General features: G+C 35.0%; 1 protein-coding gene across 5 annotated transcripts in view; it reads left to right on the top strand.

Moving 5' to 3' along the window:
* The window catches only part of Kank (KN motif and ankyrin repeat domain-containing protein 2 kank), a 39,688-nt gene that overhangs the window by 12,230 nt on the left and 9,209 nt on the right, over positions 1-18,249 (top strand). The window contains exons 1-4 of one of the 5 annotated variants that reach the window (XM_018448165.1): positions 5,564-5,740; positions 7,556-7,650; positions 8,751-8,941; positions 9,583-9,820. In XM_018448165.1, the coding sequence (XP_018303667.1) occupies positions 7,605-7,650; positions 8,751-8,941; positions 9,583-9,820 (475 nt within the window). In that variant the 5' untranslated portion in view covers positions 5,564-5,740; positions 7,556-7,604. Of the gene's footprint in view, positions 1-5,563; positions 5,741-5,913; positions 5,974-7,555; positions 7,651-8,750; positions 8,942-9,582; positions 9,821-16,169; positions 17,023-17,405; positions 17,572-18,249 lie in introns of those variants that run through there. The other 4 variants (XM_018448166.1, XM_018448164.1, XM_018448168.1 and 1 more) reach the window with 4 other exon arrangements.

Below are 18,249 nucleotides of genomic sequence, written 5' to 3'. Positions count from 1 at the left end.
AAACACGGTAAGCAAAGAACAGCATGATTGTCCTTCGACTAACTCGCACTATCTTTAGATTCATGGTAAATAGACGACTTGTAATTTTTATTTATCTATTACACATAAATCGAAGTTTATATTGCAGACTGTTTTCTTCTCTCCGTTATCACCGAATTCTCGAACGTAATATGACTGGTAATCTAAAATTGGATTATTAATACCACATTAACCGGAATATTTGCTATTTAAGTATTAATTAAATGCTCTGCAAATTTCCATTAAAGAAAAATCAATTCTGAACTCGCTAAATAATCTACATTTATTCCCCTCGATAAATGTGGAATATTCTATAGCATGCAAGATTAAATCGATTGGATTGGAAAAGCACACGCGGATAAAGAGAGGCACGTCTCGTAGGTGTTCCAACTGTTTCGATCTGATTCCGCCGACGATAGCGATCTACATTCAAGTTTAATTTCTATTTATATGTCCCATTGTCGCAGGCGAACACAGAATGGAGATCAATTTCACGCTCAACTAAATCGCGTGCTACGATATTGGCATGTTATATTGGGAAATCCTTGAGGCAAATGTCTCCCGTTTGTTATTTCAACGACGACAAATGAAATGCCAGCGTACAAAGAGCCGTAGAAACTTAATTAACGCTAATCGGAATTTAAAAGTTATGAGCACAAAAGCACTGCTTTTATACAATCATCGACGTTTACGGCTTTTATTCCATTTTAATTACTAAGAAATTGATGTCATAAAATATCATCTCACATATTGAGACAAACGTGCTACAGACACATAAATTGATTTGTTTTCTTTCTATTAATATTATTTTCTTCTTTTCGATAAACTATGTAAGGTACCTGAGTCGAGTAAGGCCTACCTAATTTATTTTTTTTTTTAATTATATTTATAGGGATATTGAAATAAACTAAGTGAGAATTAAATTTTCATTTCACTCACTTCCAAAAATAAAATATATTGTTTATATAGAATATGTGTAAATGAATGGAAAAAAAATTTTGTTAAACTTTGACATTGTGCTTTATTACATGCATATGAATATAATAAAGCCCAAATCAAAAGTAAATTGAAAATAATAAAGAAAGTAAACATTTTCTTTCTAAATCAGTTTTAAAATGATTATTAATCATAGGAAATTCCTTAGGACTTACTCTACTCTCAAATATTACAATTATCTTTAATTTTGTTTGTAATTAACTTTTTAATCTTTGGAAATTTCTAGCAATTTGAATGTAAGTTTGGCTTCTTAAAAGATAGCAGCATTAAAAATCGTTATCTTCTGGCGTAAACTCCACACATAAACAAATAATATAATAGCTATAATAATAATCACATAAGTGGGCCTTATTTAATAAGTACATTGTTTAAAAAAAAACTTATACTTATTTTAAAAAATTGACTTATTAGTTATTTTCCATAGTTAGGAAGTTAAATATAATATTATAATGAATTATAATAAATTATGAAACATTGTATACTATAAATTTTGCAGCAGATTGTTATAAAAATAGCCTCATACACACAAGTTTTTATTGTATTAAACAAACGTGTTGCTATCGATTCTAATTCTTTAATCCTTTTTTATCTACTTCCTATCACACATTTTTTAAACATACCATATACTGCAGACGTAAAGCGAGTCTTAAAGTAATAAATTTAATAGGGCCTTATTTAGTGCCTGACCTTATTCGGCTCCAGGTACCTTATTTATTATTATTATTTACTAACAAAGTATAAAATATTTACAACATAATTATATTAGTTAATTACAATATTATTTTCTGCTTTTCAATTTCTTCGGAAATGTTTTCCTTTCTGATTATTTGTTTTCGAAACATTCGCGTTTTGGTTTCATCTGAATTTTCGCATGGCGTCGTCGTGGTAGAGTCGTTACTTCCTGTTGTTGCACCGCAAAAGAGTCATGAAAGAGAGACCGCATCTTCGCGGCGAGAAGATGACAAAAATACGCGTTATAGCTCTAAGTCGTCATCCGGTGCGGTGATATTTTCGGCGTGCACACATTCATTGAGAAAAGCCTTAATGGGCGAACGGCGTGTGGGCGCACTCATGGCGACGTGTTACGCGTGTGCGTGTATCCATAGCACACAAATCCGTCATAATAATCTGTCGAGTATGTATACTTTGTCTCTTTAGTGCGCAAGAACGTCGAATAGACGAACGGAATATCTCGACCTTTGCAATGCGACATTCAAGTCAGTCATTTCCCATTCACGAGAAAGCGGAAAATGAACGGTTAAGTAAGCGTCGATGCGCCCGAGTCACTCAAATAGTAAAGAAATCAATTTCTGAATGCGTGGCATTTCCGGGTTATTTTTACAGCACGCAGTCATGAATACGCGTGTATTGCTCAATTCTAATCCATTATTCCATTTTGAATATATATGTATATGTATTTCGCGGCCTTTAGAATTATTTTACATACAGTAATGATAAGGACGCGCACGTTTAGACATTGCTGTACCAAGAAATTGGGTAAAGAGTGATTATTATAAATTACTTTAAAAGGTAACACGAGTGTACAAAAATTCGTCGTACAGCTGTCATTGCCGTTTCCGCGCGTTGAAAGTGACAAATGGTCCAAAACATAAAGAGCACAGTTTCTTAGAAGGGCCGACAAACGCACGGCGTTCAAGGGTGTTTGAGAAACATGCGTGATATATTGGGCTTTACATGCGTGCTTTATCGGGCTCTAAAGCCGCGTTAGGTGAAATAGACGGGCATAAAGCATGACGCATAAGCTTTGTAACTTGTTGTTTCATGATACAATCTCGTTTGGAGATGACGATGGAGTTTTACGAGCTCCCGAGCACGTAGAACGTAGCGAATAAGTTACGAACCGCGGAAGGATAATGCCCCCGAATAACTTCAAGAAGATCCTGCGGATCGCCAAGATCTGAATATCTGATTTTTCCATCGCACACGCAGGATGTATTCTTTTCGTTCGCTCCGTGTGCCTGTACTTTGACGATGCACATGACCCTTTATCTTTCACTCTTTTCTTAGTTTCCTCCTATTTATATACTGTGAAGAGCCTCGTTATAAGTAACGCGCGGTTAATATCATGCTTTGAGAAAAATTTCCAGCAACGGTGAAGTTGACGGGAAAACAGGAAATTGATATTAATGTATCCCGCTAACCCTTCACGTTACTCATAATTGTTATGCGTCCTGTTGTATCGTATTACATCCTCATACCGATAATGAAAGGGTAGCGAACGGTAATCAATTATTCAACGCACATCGAAGATTCCTAAAGTTGTGTACTTTGAAAGATTCATAAGAATATATCTTTGAATCAAGAAAAGTATTTTTTATTTTATCATCTGACATTATATAAAACCTTTATTGATATACGTGTATTAAATTCTCAAAATAATTATTTAAATTAAAAGATGAGGGAAATTTTTCGGTAGTATCTATTATGACAGAGTAAAATAATTAATCATTTTAATAAAAATATATTTTATTTCATTAAATTTCATCTAACTATTTATTTTAATATTTTAATTGTAATTATATAATAATAATAAAAACATAACAAATAATTAAAATAGTATAATATTATTCAAATAATATAAATTAAGAATAAGAATTGTGTTGAAAAGGGTTACGAATCACATAAGAAAACGATATAATGTAAATAATGAGTATAGTATAATTAATAAGAACTAAACAAAGATATAAATATAAGAACTATATAAACGACGATTCCGATTGGGTCATTATCAATGTCAAACATGTAATAAGCAATTGGTATAAACATATTTAAATTATAAACGGCTTGATATTAAAATAAACCGATTTAAACATGATTATTACACATCGGAAATATTTTGCTAAACCCTTCCAAGAAATCTAATAATAGCCCACGCCAAGTTCAATATTATCTATGAAGATCAGAGAGACGAGCACGTTGTACCAGACAGATGCAAACGATTGCATCCGTTACACGCGGTAGCCGAGACAATAATTCATAATGCGGCTGAATATATCATAATATCGCGCTCATACGATGGAAGGGAGGATCGCAATATGCGAATGGCCGGTCTCTTGCACGATTTCTCTATTGTTTACGAGCCATTGTGTCCATAATCGTGGGCCAAAGGCCAAGAAGACGGCAATACGACACGTCGCGGTGTTTCTTTCCGTGTGCATCGTGTGCACAGCGCGCGACATTTTCTTTCCCTTTGTCGGCAAGATAAGCGGGATTTTCTCGCGCCGGATTGTTCCGCTTTATTGCACCGCGTACTCGTGACTATTTATGCGCTCCGTTAATGGAATCTCGCGTTTCACTTGGCGAACGATTGTTCGTTTCGATCGCTTTTGGCAGATATCGTGAAAATGAAAGTTAGCACGCGTTGCTACTCTCGAGCTCACTCGAGCGTTCTTCTTCAGTCTCCCCCGTAGGTGACAAGTGACGAGGATTTTTATGGTATAGTCTTACAAAGAAGTAAACGGATCGAGCTTGCTTTCGCTGGAAAGTAATGATGACGTTTACAGTGGTATGATGGGATCTACCTGGATGAATCAGGCTTCAATCTCGTTCTTATCATTTGTCTACTTAAATGGTAACTTCGTTGTAATTAAATAAAATCACAATTTTTTAATCAATTTCTCGAAAATTTCAGATTTTTTAGTATCATATTTTTCAAATCTTGTAGAATAGTTAATAAACTAATATTAAAACACGATAATATTTATCGTAATAAAGTGTGTAATTTCATATATAGTTACGTATACGTCATCCATTTATACAGAGTTAACAAGAATGTAAAGTTGAGCTAATTATTATAATTGAATTTCTCGACTCGATCGAACTCGTGATATACAATATGTTCGACATAATATCCGCTTCTTACAGCATTACCGGCGAAATTGAAAGTCACTTGATTTAGTGCACAACTACGTATTATTTTCCATTTTGTCTTTGCAAACAAATTATAACGAGACACGTGTAAGTTTTACAAATATCTTATTACAATATTCATGCGTATATTATATATCGATGTTGTAAGATAATTTTCTGGAGACATTAATAGATAACCGAAGATGAAAGTGGTTGTACCAGGGCATTAGCCTTGCAAGGACGAGCGCGATCATTATTCACTACCGTCTTCTTGCTACTTGCTAACTTTATGTACTCACATGTACGAACATATGTTTTGAAAAATCTAACGTGACATCTGAGCTACATTAAAATATTTATTAACATATCTTTTTACACACATTAAAAAAAAAGATTCAAAAATTGATTTATTTGATTGTAAATAATTTATTTTTTATTTATCATATTGCCTCTAAGAGGCAAAATTATTTACTTCAGAAAATTTTTGAATGAAAGAGAAAATATGGGAAGCTCGCGAGGCACCTTATATATTAATCAACCGAATAATTAATTCTTGCGGAGGCGTCGCGCGTAATATGTCGTCCTAATTCCTGCAACGAGCGTATGGGCGTACTATAATTCGTTATCAGACGGTCGGGCTTATCAGAAACACTATATATCGATCCAGTTTAACACTGTCGGATCGACGTATTCCGACGTAAGTCGCGTTTGCGCTTTCCGGTGCGGAATTTCGCGCGATTTATCGACACGTTCGTGCGTTCATCGTTTTTCTGAAATTAGGCCATGGTTTCTGAGCTCGCGCGAAGTCGCTGACTTTACTTTCCATTCAACGACGACACTGCCGTCTCCCTACACTGTACGTGAGTAGCCTCTAAGTGATCCCTTCGAGCTCGCCGAGACGGTTTTCTGTCACGAAGAGGAACGTGCTTTCATCTCGATTCGACTGCGATGCGAAGATTTTTCTTACTCGCTCGAAAACTTATTCGCTTTGTCTTCCTCTAATCAGTTTGTCGAAGGAGAACTGTTTGATTAGTAGACGTTTTGCGCACGTGATCCTCAATAAAGATTTCCGAAGAATTTCCTTTATCAGTAAGTATAATCATGTTTCGTAACTTGAGGTAATACTTTTGATTTGAGAAAATTATAACAAGTATAAATAAGCTGAAAACTGTTCGACGTAAGAGACTTGAATGATTTAAATAAAAAGTGAAAGCCACGCATAATTTCATATTACATCATGTTTCATAATTATCGTACGTGCATATAGTTAAATTATTAATTTATGATGTTTATACAACGTGATATCATCAATTGAAATCAAAGAAAATTGTTGAGCGAAAGTTCTTTTGTGAATTCTGAAACAATTCAATTATAAAATACATAATAAAATTAACAAATGGGTTTATTTTATCGGTAAATATATCTATCGTAAATACGTCTATTATCTTATATATCGCTCGGAAGATAATGTTTCCACAGAGATATCTCTTTAAGATATCGATATAAAGATAGTGAATGTGCAAATAAATACAAAGCGTAGATTGCAATATAAAAAAGCGGAAGAAATATTAATTCTTAATCATATATTAAAGATTCTGCAAAATTTAAGATGAAATTTTAAGCGAGCGGTAAACAACATCTCGAGAAGTGGAGAAAGTGGCATTTAAAAAAATTACAATCCAGGCGGTTCGCCGGAAATATTGCATCGAATATCTTCCGCCCACAGAACAATTAAAAGTTTGTGGGGACAGACAAGAAACCGCGGGAAGAACGCACTGTCGTCAGACCAGAAATCCGGGATACGGAATTAGCTCGCCCGTCGCGAACGCGTCATGAAAATCATGTTTAAGGAGGTTTATACCTTTCTGCGGTTTAAAGCGCGACAAACGTTCGGCGCCTAAAAGCGCACTCTGCACCATCCGCGTATAATAATTCTTTCAACGTACGAACACGTGGATGATATATTACGACAGTGTCGTCGCAAATTTCTGAGTCACGCGGATAACTATCAATTAGTAAAAAAAAATGTGTACCGCCAAACTTTATTTTATTCCGTGCATCATATAATAATAGATTTGTTCAAAAGTCTTAAATAATGCAATAAGAAATAATAATGCAATAAAAAATAAGCAAGTATAGCACAATTAAACAAGTTAACTGCAGAAATATTACGCGTATGAGTATAGAAAGTATCGAAAAAATCTGAGAGAAAAGATATTCGCGACTAATTAATCTCTTCATAACTGATCGCAATCCTGTGTAAAAGAAAATGTTTTTGCATCGCGCCCCCGTTATTAAAGTGTTAATTGCTACATCTTACTAATTATATTAATGAAGATCTTATTGCAAACTTTCCTTCAATTGAAATGACTTAAGAAACAAAGACGAAGCGGCTGATTAAGTTGTGCGATTTTTAACGAAGGTGTGTGAAACGATTAGAAAATTATGTAATTATTCCGAGAAACTACAACGGTCGTGCGGTTGTGCAATAATCACAATTAGGGCGTGCAGACAGTTGTTTCGACTTTCGCTCAAAAAATCTATCGCTCTCGGAATTTCTTCCTCTTCACATATTTCTTATATGTACGAGCACAAAAAAAAACGCGATGCAATGTGTGAGTCTCTTCATGACGTTTACGCGACTAACGTACGATTTTATTTGCACTTTCAGGATTATGGAAACGCGGATCTGCAAGTGTGTCTGACGATCAGCCGGGATCATGGCCCTGACTGTCGTTCCCTCGACCCGTGTTTTCAATGGAAACGGTGAGTCACTTTTAATAAAAGTGCATTATACGTCTATGGAGATCGTTGGCCATAATTGAATCGGAAATTATAAACATGGAATGTAAGAACCTATAATATAGACTCAATATTATTTTACATTTGAAAACAATATCTATGATATTCAAATAAAAGTATGAGAAAGATAATAATAGTAATAATTATTATTATAGCAGATTATTTTTCTTATATAATTTCATTTATTATAAAAACGTTAAATTTTATTTTTTATACTATAAAATTACTGCTATTATTATTATTATTATTATTTCGTCTAACATTATTTTCATTTCTTGTAATTATATGTAAATAAGAACAAAGACACCTGACTGCGTATAATTCAGAATGTGACGCGGAATACTTCGAGATGTGTCGAGGCGGAATTCATTAAGTCATTGCCACGTATGTTCGTGGTACTACGAGCGGGCGGTATGACACTAAATGGAATCTCCATATTCACCCGACTAACGAACTTCGCGAGATTATTATAACTATGTTCCTCTGGATAGTTGCCAATGGTTACAACATATTTCGGTTTACATTGCACTGCGGCCATTAACCTCGAATAAAGAGTCATTCGACGAAGATAAATAACACCTGATTGATTTAAATTTTAATTCTAATTAAAATAACTATTATAATAGATCTCACCAATCAAAAACTTCTTTCTTAAATCGCGATTGAAGTGTAAACAAAATAGTTTCAAATTGTCGATTATTCTAACAATTAATTTAATCAGTCGCCATTAATAAAATTTTGAGTAATATTAATAACCAATTATATATTACAATTTGAAATATTTTTCGAGTAAGAAAAATTGATTATTAGATAAAATAATATCATTAATCATGTATATATTTATTCAACACAATAAATCAATCAAGATAAATAATTAATTCAATTTTAAATTTAGATTTAAGGATGAAACATGCGCTTTTCGAATAAACAGAACTTGTAGAAATTATATCTGTGTTATCTTGGTGGCGTAACCTTGACCAGTTATCTCAACAGTAAATGCTCGTCTTATCAGAAATAAATATAAAGGCAAACGAAATTTTGAAGTAAAGTGTTTTTGCTTATAGTGGGGACGCAGGCGTACGTTTCCGGTTCGAAATGCCTTTGTTGCCCTTACGGATATCACATCGATCTGGACTTCGTGCGTTATTGCGAGGCCGTCGCGGCCGGAAGCGCCGGGGACAGGCCCTGCACGGAGCGACGTAAGAAGCGAGAACGTCGTAGACAATGTCAGTCAATGGAGGTTCTTCTGGGCCTGGTAATTAGTTAGCAATATCTCTAGTTGCGTGTACTGAAAGCACCATTCTACTGTGCTTAACAAATAGTAAAACCGTGGTAGTTACTAATATACTAAGTTCAATTTCACGAGAGAGAATATCTCCTATAGCGAATACGTAAATACTTGATGTCACATTTTAGATATTTTGTATATTATTTATGATATTTATTATTATTATGAATAATGTAAAATTTTTTGCTTTAATGATGTTGATAGTGGGATTTAATTAAAAAGAATTTATTTGACATAATTAAGTAAGGCTGTGATAAATAATAATCGTGATTGACGATATTCCGTATTATAGATAAAAATAAAAGTGGTAAAAGACATAGATCTTACATTTAAATGCCATTTCTAATTCGGTAATTCCATATTTTAAAAAATTACAATAATTTTAACCATGGTATCAAATTACTTCATACCATCGCGCCTAGTTTGTTTCCACTAAAATTTACCGACTTTGACGAGATAAACATGTTCATCGCAAGGCGACGAAATCGTGAAGATTCAAGATAAATCACTCGACAAAGCGCGATGGAGTGCACCAACATAATTCATATCATCGGACGTGGCGAACAAGCGTCCTCGTGTTAGATAGTTTCCTTTATTTTTGATTCTAGGTAAGTCCGGCACTGGCGGGCATAGAGGCTGAATTGCCGAAAATACCACAAGAATGTACGACCGCGAACGGGCTGACTACTCTGCCGAGATCAAATCATCCGCCGCCAAGACAGCAGAGAGATTTGCATCCCTCGCCAATCGTCGATCTCAGCGATGTCGTGGGTGATTTCGAAGCAACCCTCAAGCGATCTTGCAGGTCATCGAAAACCTCCGATTGTCGACTTTTCACAGAAATCGGTAAAATATTCCTTCTTTTATCGATAAGAGCGAAAAATATTACAAACATTAAATATATATTACATCATTAAACAATTATTATAGAATAATTATATAGAAATTTTCTAATTATAATTTGATCTCTCTATTAAAATATCGCGTCAGGAATTTGGCGTTTGTATTTTGTCTTTCATTTAGAAACAATTGTTGTTAGAAATGCAGTAGCAACTTATTATTAATGAAACTTATTAATGAAATCCATTTCGCGTTAAGTGCCTCGTCTACTGATTGTCGGAAGACAAAGAGTTCTAATCTCTAAATTATTAACGGTAAAATTAATCACGAAAAATCGGAACATCACTTTGAAAAAAAAAAAACGCTTTCGCGACCACTCGTAAAGGAAACTCAATGAGTCGCACGACGAATTAACGGCTGCTGTGAAAGAGCGGAGTAAATAAAAGAGATCTGATAATTTTTCACGCACATTGGATTTCTTCGCGCTAAATCCGTTCGCGGCCATCTTAGGATTCTCCATGGCCCAATGACCTGCTATATAGCGAGCAAACGGTGCGAGGAGAGAAACGGCCTCTTCCGTGTCTTTGAAGTCGCCACGGCATCGGAACACGTTAATTATTTCGTTATGCGATTGCCTTCTTATTATAGGCACCGGTGTTGATTTCACGAGTTCTCGCCTACGGAATAAATCGTCGCGGAAATTGTATTGTTTGGAATCGTCGACGCGTTAGAAATTACTTGTGCGTAAGCTTTCTGCGTCTAAAGTGATAATTGAATAACACCTCGCCGATTGAAAGTGCGCGACTATAATTAATTGCGAGAAAGCAAAGTAACGAACGTGCAACGTTTTTTTCACTATGTTTATAGCATCTTCCGTTACCTTCTGCGATGCAAATTCATGTGGCGAATGCATTTGCTGCTAAATATTTTCTCTTCACTAAAATATTATTTTATAGAAATTCAAATGAAATGAAAGACGTACGTTATTTTTTTATCTTGCGCTAAACTATTCGAATTTATTTTCTTTAAGAAATTTTTCAAGCGCAATTAAGATCAAAACTTCTTAAAATAATTAAAATTCCTCATTAATTTCAGTTAATTTGTTAAATCAAGGAAAAAAGGTGTGCAAAATGATATGCGTACACAGTTTTTTTTGTATTATTATACAAAATATAATGAGTGACTTTTATCATCGTGTGCGGTAAAGAATTTTCATAAGAATATTATAAACTCAGAACTTTATAACTACTTTAAAGGTACCGCTTGTCTTTAATTACGAAGAAATCGTTCTGCCAAACATTTTATTTCGCAGGCTCTTAATTTTATCAGATGTTTTAAAAGCGTTACTCCGGTCACCGTTATTTCTTTTAAACGCCTTAAAAAGATGTCTTATCTCGTTTTGGTAAACCAACTATCTTGTAACGGCTCATGCAATGGTTTCCAAACTTTTACGTTTTGTAATTAATAAAGTATTCTCTCATAATAAATTTAAATCGAATGATGTAAATATATGTAATATGATATAACTGACACTATTGAATGTTTAACAAATCTATGTTAGGTTTAATTAAATGAAATTTTAATGCAAAGAACATATCACGAATATTCATAATAAACTATAAACAATAATTATTTATAATTTATAACAAAGCAATAATTATATTATACGACAAAAATTTATTCTAGTTTTATCAAACGCATAGATACTTTAAAATAAATGTTAAAAACAATGTTTAAAACAAATTTCCTAAATATAAAAATACGAAATTATAATTGAATAAAAACAATTTTTTTTTTCTTTGAAGATAAAAGCAATAGCATAACGAAGTTCAGAAGTCACTAGGCGAAAAATGTTTCTCTCGTAGTTGAGTCAGATGCTTTCGCGACTGATTAAATAATGATACGGTTGATACCATTATGATTTTTTATTTTACCAATCACATTCCGATAATCTCGAAACATCAGCCCCCTTCGCACACGTTTCACTCTCTCCGATTTCAAAGCTGCTACTTGGGTGATTATGTTTCGCTAGGCGACAATCGCATCCGTTTCTCACGATACCTGAAGAGCCTCTCTGTGTTGGAGAAAAGAGTTCTCTTGTCTCTTTCGACGAGACGAGTCGGCTCATTCTTACGCTTGTTTTGCGATTTATCGTGTGACCGACAGCACCCCGCCGACAACGGAAACGTGTCGCAAAGTGTACGGTTTGTATCTTCTTTCGTCAATCAACTTGCAATTAGCATTATACAATCATCACAGATACAAGAAAGGAGGATGTCCGAAGAGGGAAAATTTGAATAAAGTGATTAGATGAATTGAAGAGAAACTTCTCTGTTTAGTTTTAATATTTGGAAGCCAATTTAGAATTTAAATAAGTTTTAGTAAAATATTTGTTAAAATATTATTAATTATTTTTTAACATTATGCGTGACTAAAATTCCTGTTTCTTTAAAAATAAATATAATGTAATCAAAATATTTTAACGATAATTTCAATGGTATATAAAAATGTTCGTCTTTTGGTTTTATTATATTATTATATCATCTTTCCGTTAGATGTATTGCGAATTCGTGAATATTTATATGTATGATGTATAAATGAAATTATTTCCATATCTGTCTCTCACCGTTAAATTACTAAATATTCTAATGAAATATACAGAGGAAAACAATTAGTCGAGTATCAATCAAGATTGATATAGATAACGGAAAATATTTCAAAGCGAAAGAAAGTTTTAATAACGTCCATTGTTTCCGTGAAAAAAGAAACGAATAATAAATTACACTTCTTGACAACGAAAGGAAAGATGCTCAAGATACATCGCTAGCTTAAGGTTAATATCTGCAAAAACGCGCGTTCTAAACCAATTAACAGATCTTAAAGTATAATAACATACTACGCCAATTCATCTCTCAGAGATCGGATCTACCGCGTAACAAGCTTCTCCGGCATCGCCCATCGATTAAATCCCACGTGAAAATGCGTCGCGGCAATTTCTTGCGGCTTTACGTGCTATTAAATCGCAATTCGAAGATAGCTGGCGGTCGTTTCTCCTCGCGGGCACGCAAAGAGGAGGTACATACCGTATCATACGAGTTCGCGAGGCTCGCGCTGCGGAACGCGGCGTGGAAGCCGACGCGACGGTGCGTGGCTGGAACCACCTGCTTCCGGTCGTTGTACCGGTGGCGGTTACCGCCACCACGTTTTCCACGAGACGTGCAACCGTATTACCCCGCGGTTACATTGCCGTTACATCGTCATTGTCCGACCGCGATGTACAACACCCTTTGAGGCATTATCGTCAATTTGGCGATGCATACGAAAATACTTCACGCAATAATTAGCCAATGTGCGGTATTTATAACAGATACATTTTTAACGGATCTCTACGATAATGATATCAATTCGTAAAAAAGTTTATTCTTATAGAAATGTAATGTTAGAAGATAGTGATTAATTACTTATTCTGAATAATAAAAGCACTGAACGACAGTGTAAAATAAATAACTTCTAGTATTGAATTGGTCAGTATTTTGGATTTTTGTAACGGTCGTATCGCGTAATTATTATATTTACACATTTCTAATATATTTGTTAAATAGCATTAGAAAAGAATGTTGATAAAATTTAAAGTAGGAGAGAATACATTTTCATATCGTATATTAAGGAGGCATAAAACACATACATATATTAATATTTACGCTTTAAACAGATTACATACATATGAAAATGCGTTCATAACGTTCTGTTTTTATTGAGCAACACATTTTTATAGATCATTTATTTTATTTGTTATTTTTATAATTGTTATAAACAAAAATTTTTTTAATGATAACAAAAATTTAAATTGTTTTGTATAAGTACTTTTTTAAGTATTAAAAATGACATATGCAAAGTTTCACTGAGGTTCACCAATTAGATTGTAACAAATAAATATTTTGTTTATTTACTGAACAATTAATGTCTGCATCTCAATGTAACTTTACATAAATATTCTTAAATTCATAAAGTACTTGTATAAAAAAATTGAGATTTTTATCATTATTTTATAATACATTTTAACATTTTCTATTAGAGTACAAATTACAAAAAATATTACTTTTTATTGAAATAACTTTTGATCCAGATGGTAAGCTGTCTCTAATTTTTGTTGTATTACTTTTAAATGCAATTTAAAGTAATCTGTAATTTTTTCAAGTAATTCTTAACATATCCCCCCATTTGCCTTACAACCTCCTTAATGGAATATGATTTCCATACTCCATAGCGTGTAAATTTCGGAGCAATTCCCAATCACCGTTGTATCTGATTAAGAAAGCGAAACGGTGCGTGTCATGGTAATAACGAGGTGTTTGCCTGTGTCATAAACAGAAACGAGACGTCGAAATTTTCTCTCGCTGAGCTTAAAATAACCGACTGCTCACGACAAAGTATTAACGCGATTAAATTTCAAAATTTCGCATGTAACATGCAAAATGGTTAGTAGTCTAGACCGATTGCTCGAGTAGCGTGACTTCACCGTCACCGTTCCTAGCCATTTCGGTGCAACCTTGCTCGGGCAAGGTGGTCACATATGGTCGCCTGCACCTGTCGAGCTAAACACGCGCGCACCCAACTGGTTCAACTATTTTCGAAGCACGTGCACATCGAGAACGAACGAAAATAAGATCGCGAAATCGCTAAAGCATCGACATAAACTCGATGACCGCGCGTAATCGGAAATAATGTCGCACGGTATAAATATGTAATATAAGCAATTCTTACCGAAGTGTTTCGTGTCGTAATCGTGAATATTTATCGTTTGTCATATTTAAGATTCAATCTCGCGTGTACCTACGTGTGTCGAAGTAATTGCGACAAATAGCCTAATTAATTGCCCGTGAATGGCGTTGCTCGCCTGTTTGGTGACTTTGTTATTATACAATCGTTGCTTAATCGTTACCAACACGCGTATGTTTAATTCAAGAAATTACGTACCTCAACTTATCAATGTTCAATGAATCTTAGTCGTTATTACACAATTATGATATTATTTCGTGGATTGTGAATGTACACAATCGCGTTTGTAAAAAATGTAAAAATTCTTTGCGTATACCTTTTTAATACAAATACATCTTTATTAAAAAATCGGTAAAAGTATTAATTTTCAACATTATAGTAGATAATCCATTGTTATTACGTAATCACTAATAGGTAATATTAATTAATGACGCGCATGAGAGTATGCGAAAATTGTAAAGGTTCGCAGAATACAAATTCTTTCGGGTAAATCATTAATTTTCTACACATCATTAACTGTTGCTCGATTTATTTCTCTCCTACTAAAATTTTCTTTCAAACGTAACGAACACATATAAATCATTATTTCGCACTCTCTCGGGGAAGAGCGCAAAATTTATTTAGTATAAAACAATTTCACTTTAAATAAAAACCATCAAGTTTCCAATCGGCAATGCAAATATGTACTCACAGTGATTATTAATATTTTAAAATATTTCGCCGAGATATTTCTCTGTTAATTGGAATAAATTTCAGTAAAAGTTTATTCACTATTTTTCCGCAACTTGCCTGCTATTGCAATTAACCCTTCATTTCTTGCGTGAGATATAATCCAAAATGCTCCAACTTTATAAATTCGCTAAATGTATAAATATACCTATAAATATTTGGAGATGTCAGAAACATGCGAATAATAAGAAAAAAGAACGCAAATAATGTAGAGCTAAGTACTCTGATATTTCGGATAATTTTTATCATGAGTTCACAAAATCGATCGTGTGAGTGCATTTAACAGAAATCGATCAATTGAATATTTCGCTGAAGATTGACTCTTTGAGTGACGTCGAAACATTTCACGAACAGTTGACAGAGAGACCCGGATACCGCGAGACGTTGGTGCTTTTTTCCCGCGATTAGCAAATCGGTGGAGCATCAAAAGAAGAAGAGGCCAACGAAGGAAGAGAGGCTTTCGTCCCCTCCTCCATTCACCTTTAATGCGAACGGTTGGTGCGCTCGCCGAGGCTCGACGGTTCGACGGCATCACAGTAGTCAAACGCAAACTGTCGTCGAAGCGGCGAAGAACCGCGACGGGCTGGCTACCGCCGGGTGTATATCGGGGCGCCGAATGCGAACGAACGAGCGAACGAACGAAACGAATTTGCCTACCTACGCGAACACGATGTGATCGCCTCTCGTTGCCTCGTCGAGCCAATTATATCGCCAATTTTGAGCGACTTTAAAGTCGCCCTCCGAGCTATACGTTCTCCGGGCGACCCAATTCGCCGAAATAAAGATGAGGAATAAACGAAAATAATATAGTTACCTCGCGAGAGCACGTCGCGACGAACCGCCTGGACTCCTCGACGGCTCCGTCATCGAGGGAAATCGGCCAAGATTGCGAGCGAGGACGACGATTGCGAGAACGATTTCGCGGCCGGCAGTGCCCGATGATGGCGAAAGACCGATGATTTCGTAGCGGAGTGTTAAAACGCACTGTTCACCGCGAGTGCACTTCCTTTTTCGAACGACTGATCTGACTGCGACGCTGTGAAGTTGACCGTAAAAAATGCATCTTGCCAATCTATAATTTTTCCGTTTGAATGCTGACTCACGATTGGCTAGAGAAAAATATTCCATATTTGAAAAAAGGAAACTTGCTGAATTCTCAAAATAGATCCGTTGTAAGATATGAGAATGAAAACATAATGTTGGCCGATAATTGGAACCCAAAGCGATAGCGCGCGTTGTTCTAAAATTGAAAAATACGATTATTTTTGCACATCGAGTACGTCGAAAAACGAATCATGTTCTTGAAATATCGAACAACTGACAAAGATAATTATATAGATTTGAAACGTTAGAGGGCAATTAAACGGTAAAAACGATACTACCTTTAATTAATTTACTCGCGAAATGTTATTAATTGGTGATTCGGAATAAAAAAGAATAAATTTCATTGAAAACTGGACCCAAGTCCCCCTCCCTAAGACGGCGTGAAGTAAGTAAACAACAAGTAGTAATCGGCAACTTCAGTTGGACGCGCGGAATTCTGACGAGTGTTTCATCGTAACAATTGCGTTTCCTTCTGAAAAGTCGCGCAGACAAGTACAATAGATCCACAAGACATCGACGAACGGCAAAAATGGGAGTGAAGAATTTCATCATGAAGAAGATTCCCTTCTGGAAGATGAAGGCGAAACGGAAATATCGTGAGTTCGTTTCAATGACCTGCATCTTTTGCATTGGAGAGAGAAGTATTTTTCGCTTGTGATTTGATTTCGATTTCTTCTGCGAGATTTGCTCGTCGATTAATATGCGCAATAATTTTTTAATTAAACTAAAGTAGAAAAATATCGAATAGGGCAAATCAAGACGCTGTACCAACGATTGCATTAACATTCACATTTTTTTTTGTAATTTGACCGCCGTGACGGAATGGACTGCCATTGTTTATCATCATACTGATTAGCGTACATCACTTATAGCAGCGGCGCAAGCGATTAACAGATAGTTTATCTAACAGTAAACAAGGTGAATTTGTTATCGAGAGTTGAATTCGTTATCTCGCCTCGTGAAATCGAACGACTTCAAAGATCGGTTGCTCTCTCCCTCTTTTACTTTATATGCCGACATCCGATCACGATGTTACGCTATTCGCGAGTAGCGCGCAATGCCTTTTTCCGTATTCGACAAGTGCATCTGCCTGAAACGTAAACGAGCAAAAAATGGAAGTGCCAGGGACGTCGCGAAATCGGAGTGTCAGTGTTCGAAAAAAATCTTATCTACGTTATCGTAACGATCAGTCGAAATGTAGTTTAGGAGCAGTGATAGAGAAGAAATTGCATCGCAGCGAACGCATCCATAAATAACGTATCCATAAATAACGCATCCATTTCATAAATTTGCGATTTTTATTCGCTCAGAATAAAGGATTTTTAATTGAGGAATTAGGTCGTATAAATCTTTCGTTTTGTTGAAAATTTAATTTTCTAGAAGTCTTTAAATAAACAGTGGTTATTTTATTATGACAAAAGCTAACTTCAGCTGACATGCGAACACGTAACTCTTGGCACGCAACAGTCGGATGGTTGCCTTGTTAATTTCTTTCGCTCCTCTTCGCGACGAATTTATCGCGATCTCATGATAGGCATGCGGCAGTAATGTTCGTCTCTGCTGCGAAACTTTCACGATGTTGGAGATCGGCGTTTAGCCTTTTTATTTCACTTAATCCACATGTGCAATGCGCGTGATGCGCGATTCGAACGCTTCAACGTTAATGATGATGCATATATAGAATATTCTGCAACCTTGCGACCTTAATTTTAATGATAAGTTTCTCCTCAATTAAGAGTCGATTTTTTCTTGGCAAAAATGACGAAGGAAGTCTGTTTCGAATGCTAAATATCTTTATAAATCTCTTTAAATCTCAAAATATT

This window comes from Mycetomoellerius zeteki, unplaced genomic scaffold (assembly GCF_001594055.1).
Source record: "Mycetomoellerius zeteki isolate Tzet28-1 unplaced genomic scaffold, Tzet1.0 scaffold22, whole genome shotgun sequence".
NCBI classification, from domain to species: Eukaryota; Metazoa; Arthropoda; class Insecta; order Hymenoptera; family Formicidae; genus Mycetomoellerius; species Mycetomoellerius zeteki.
Note: the sequence above shows the minus strand (reverse complement) of the source record. Positions and strands in the feature narration are given on the sequence as shown.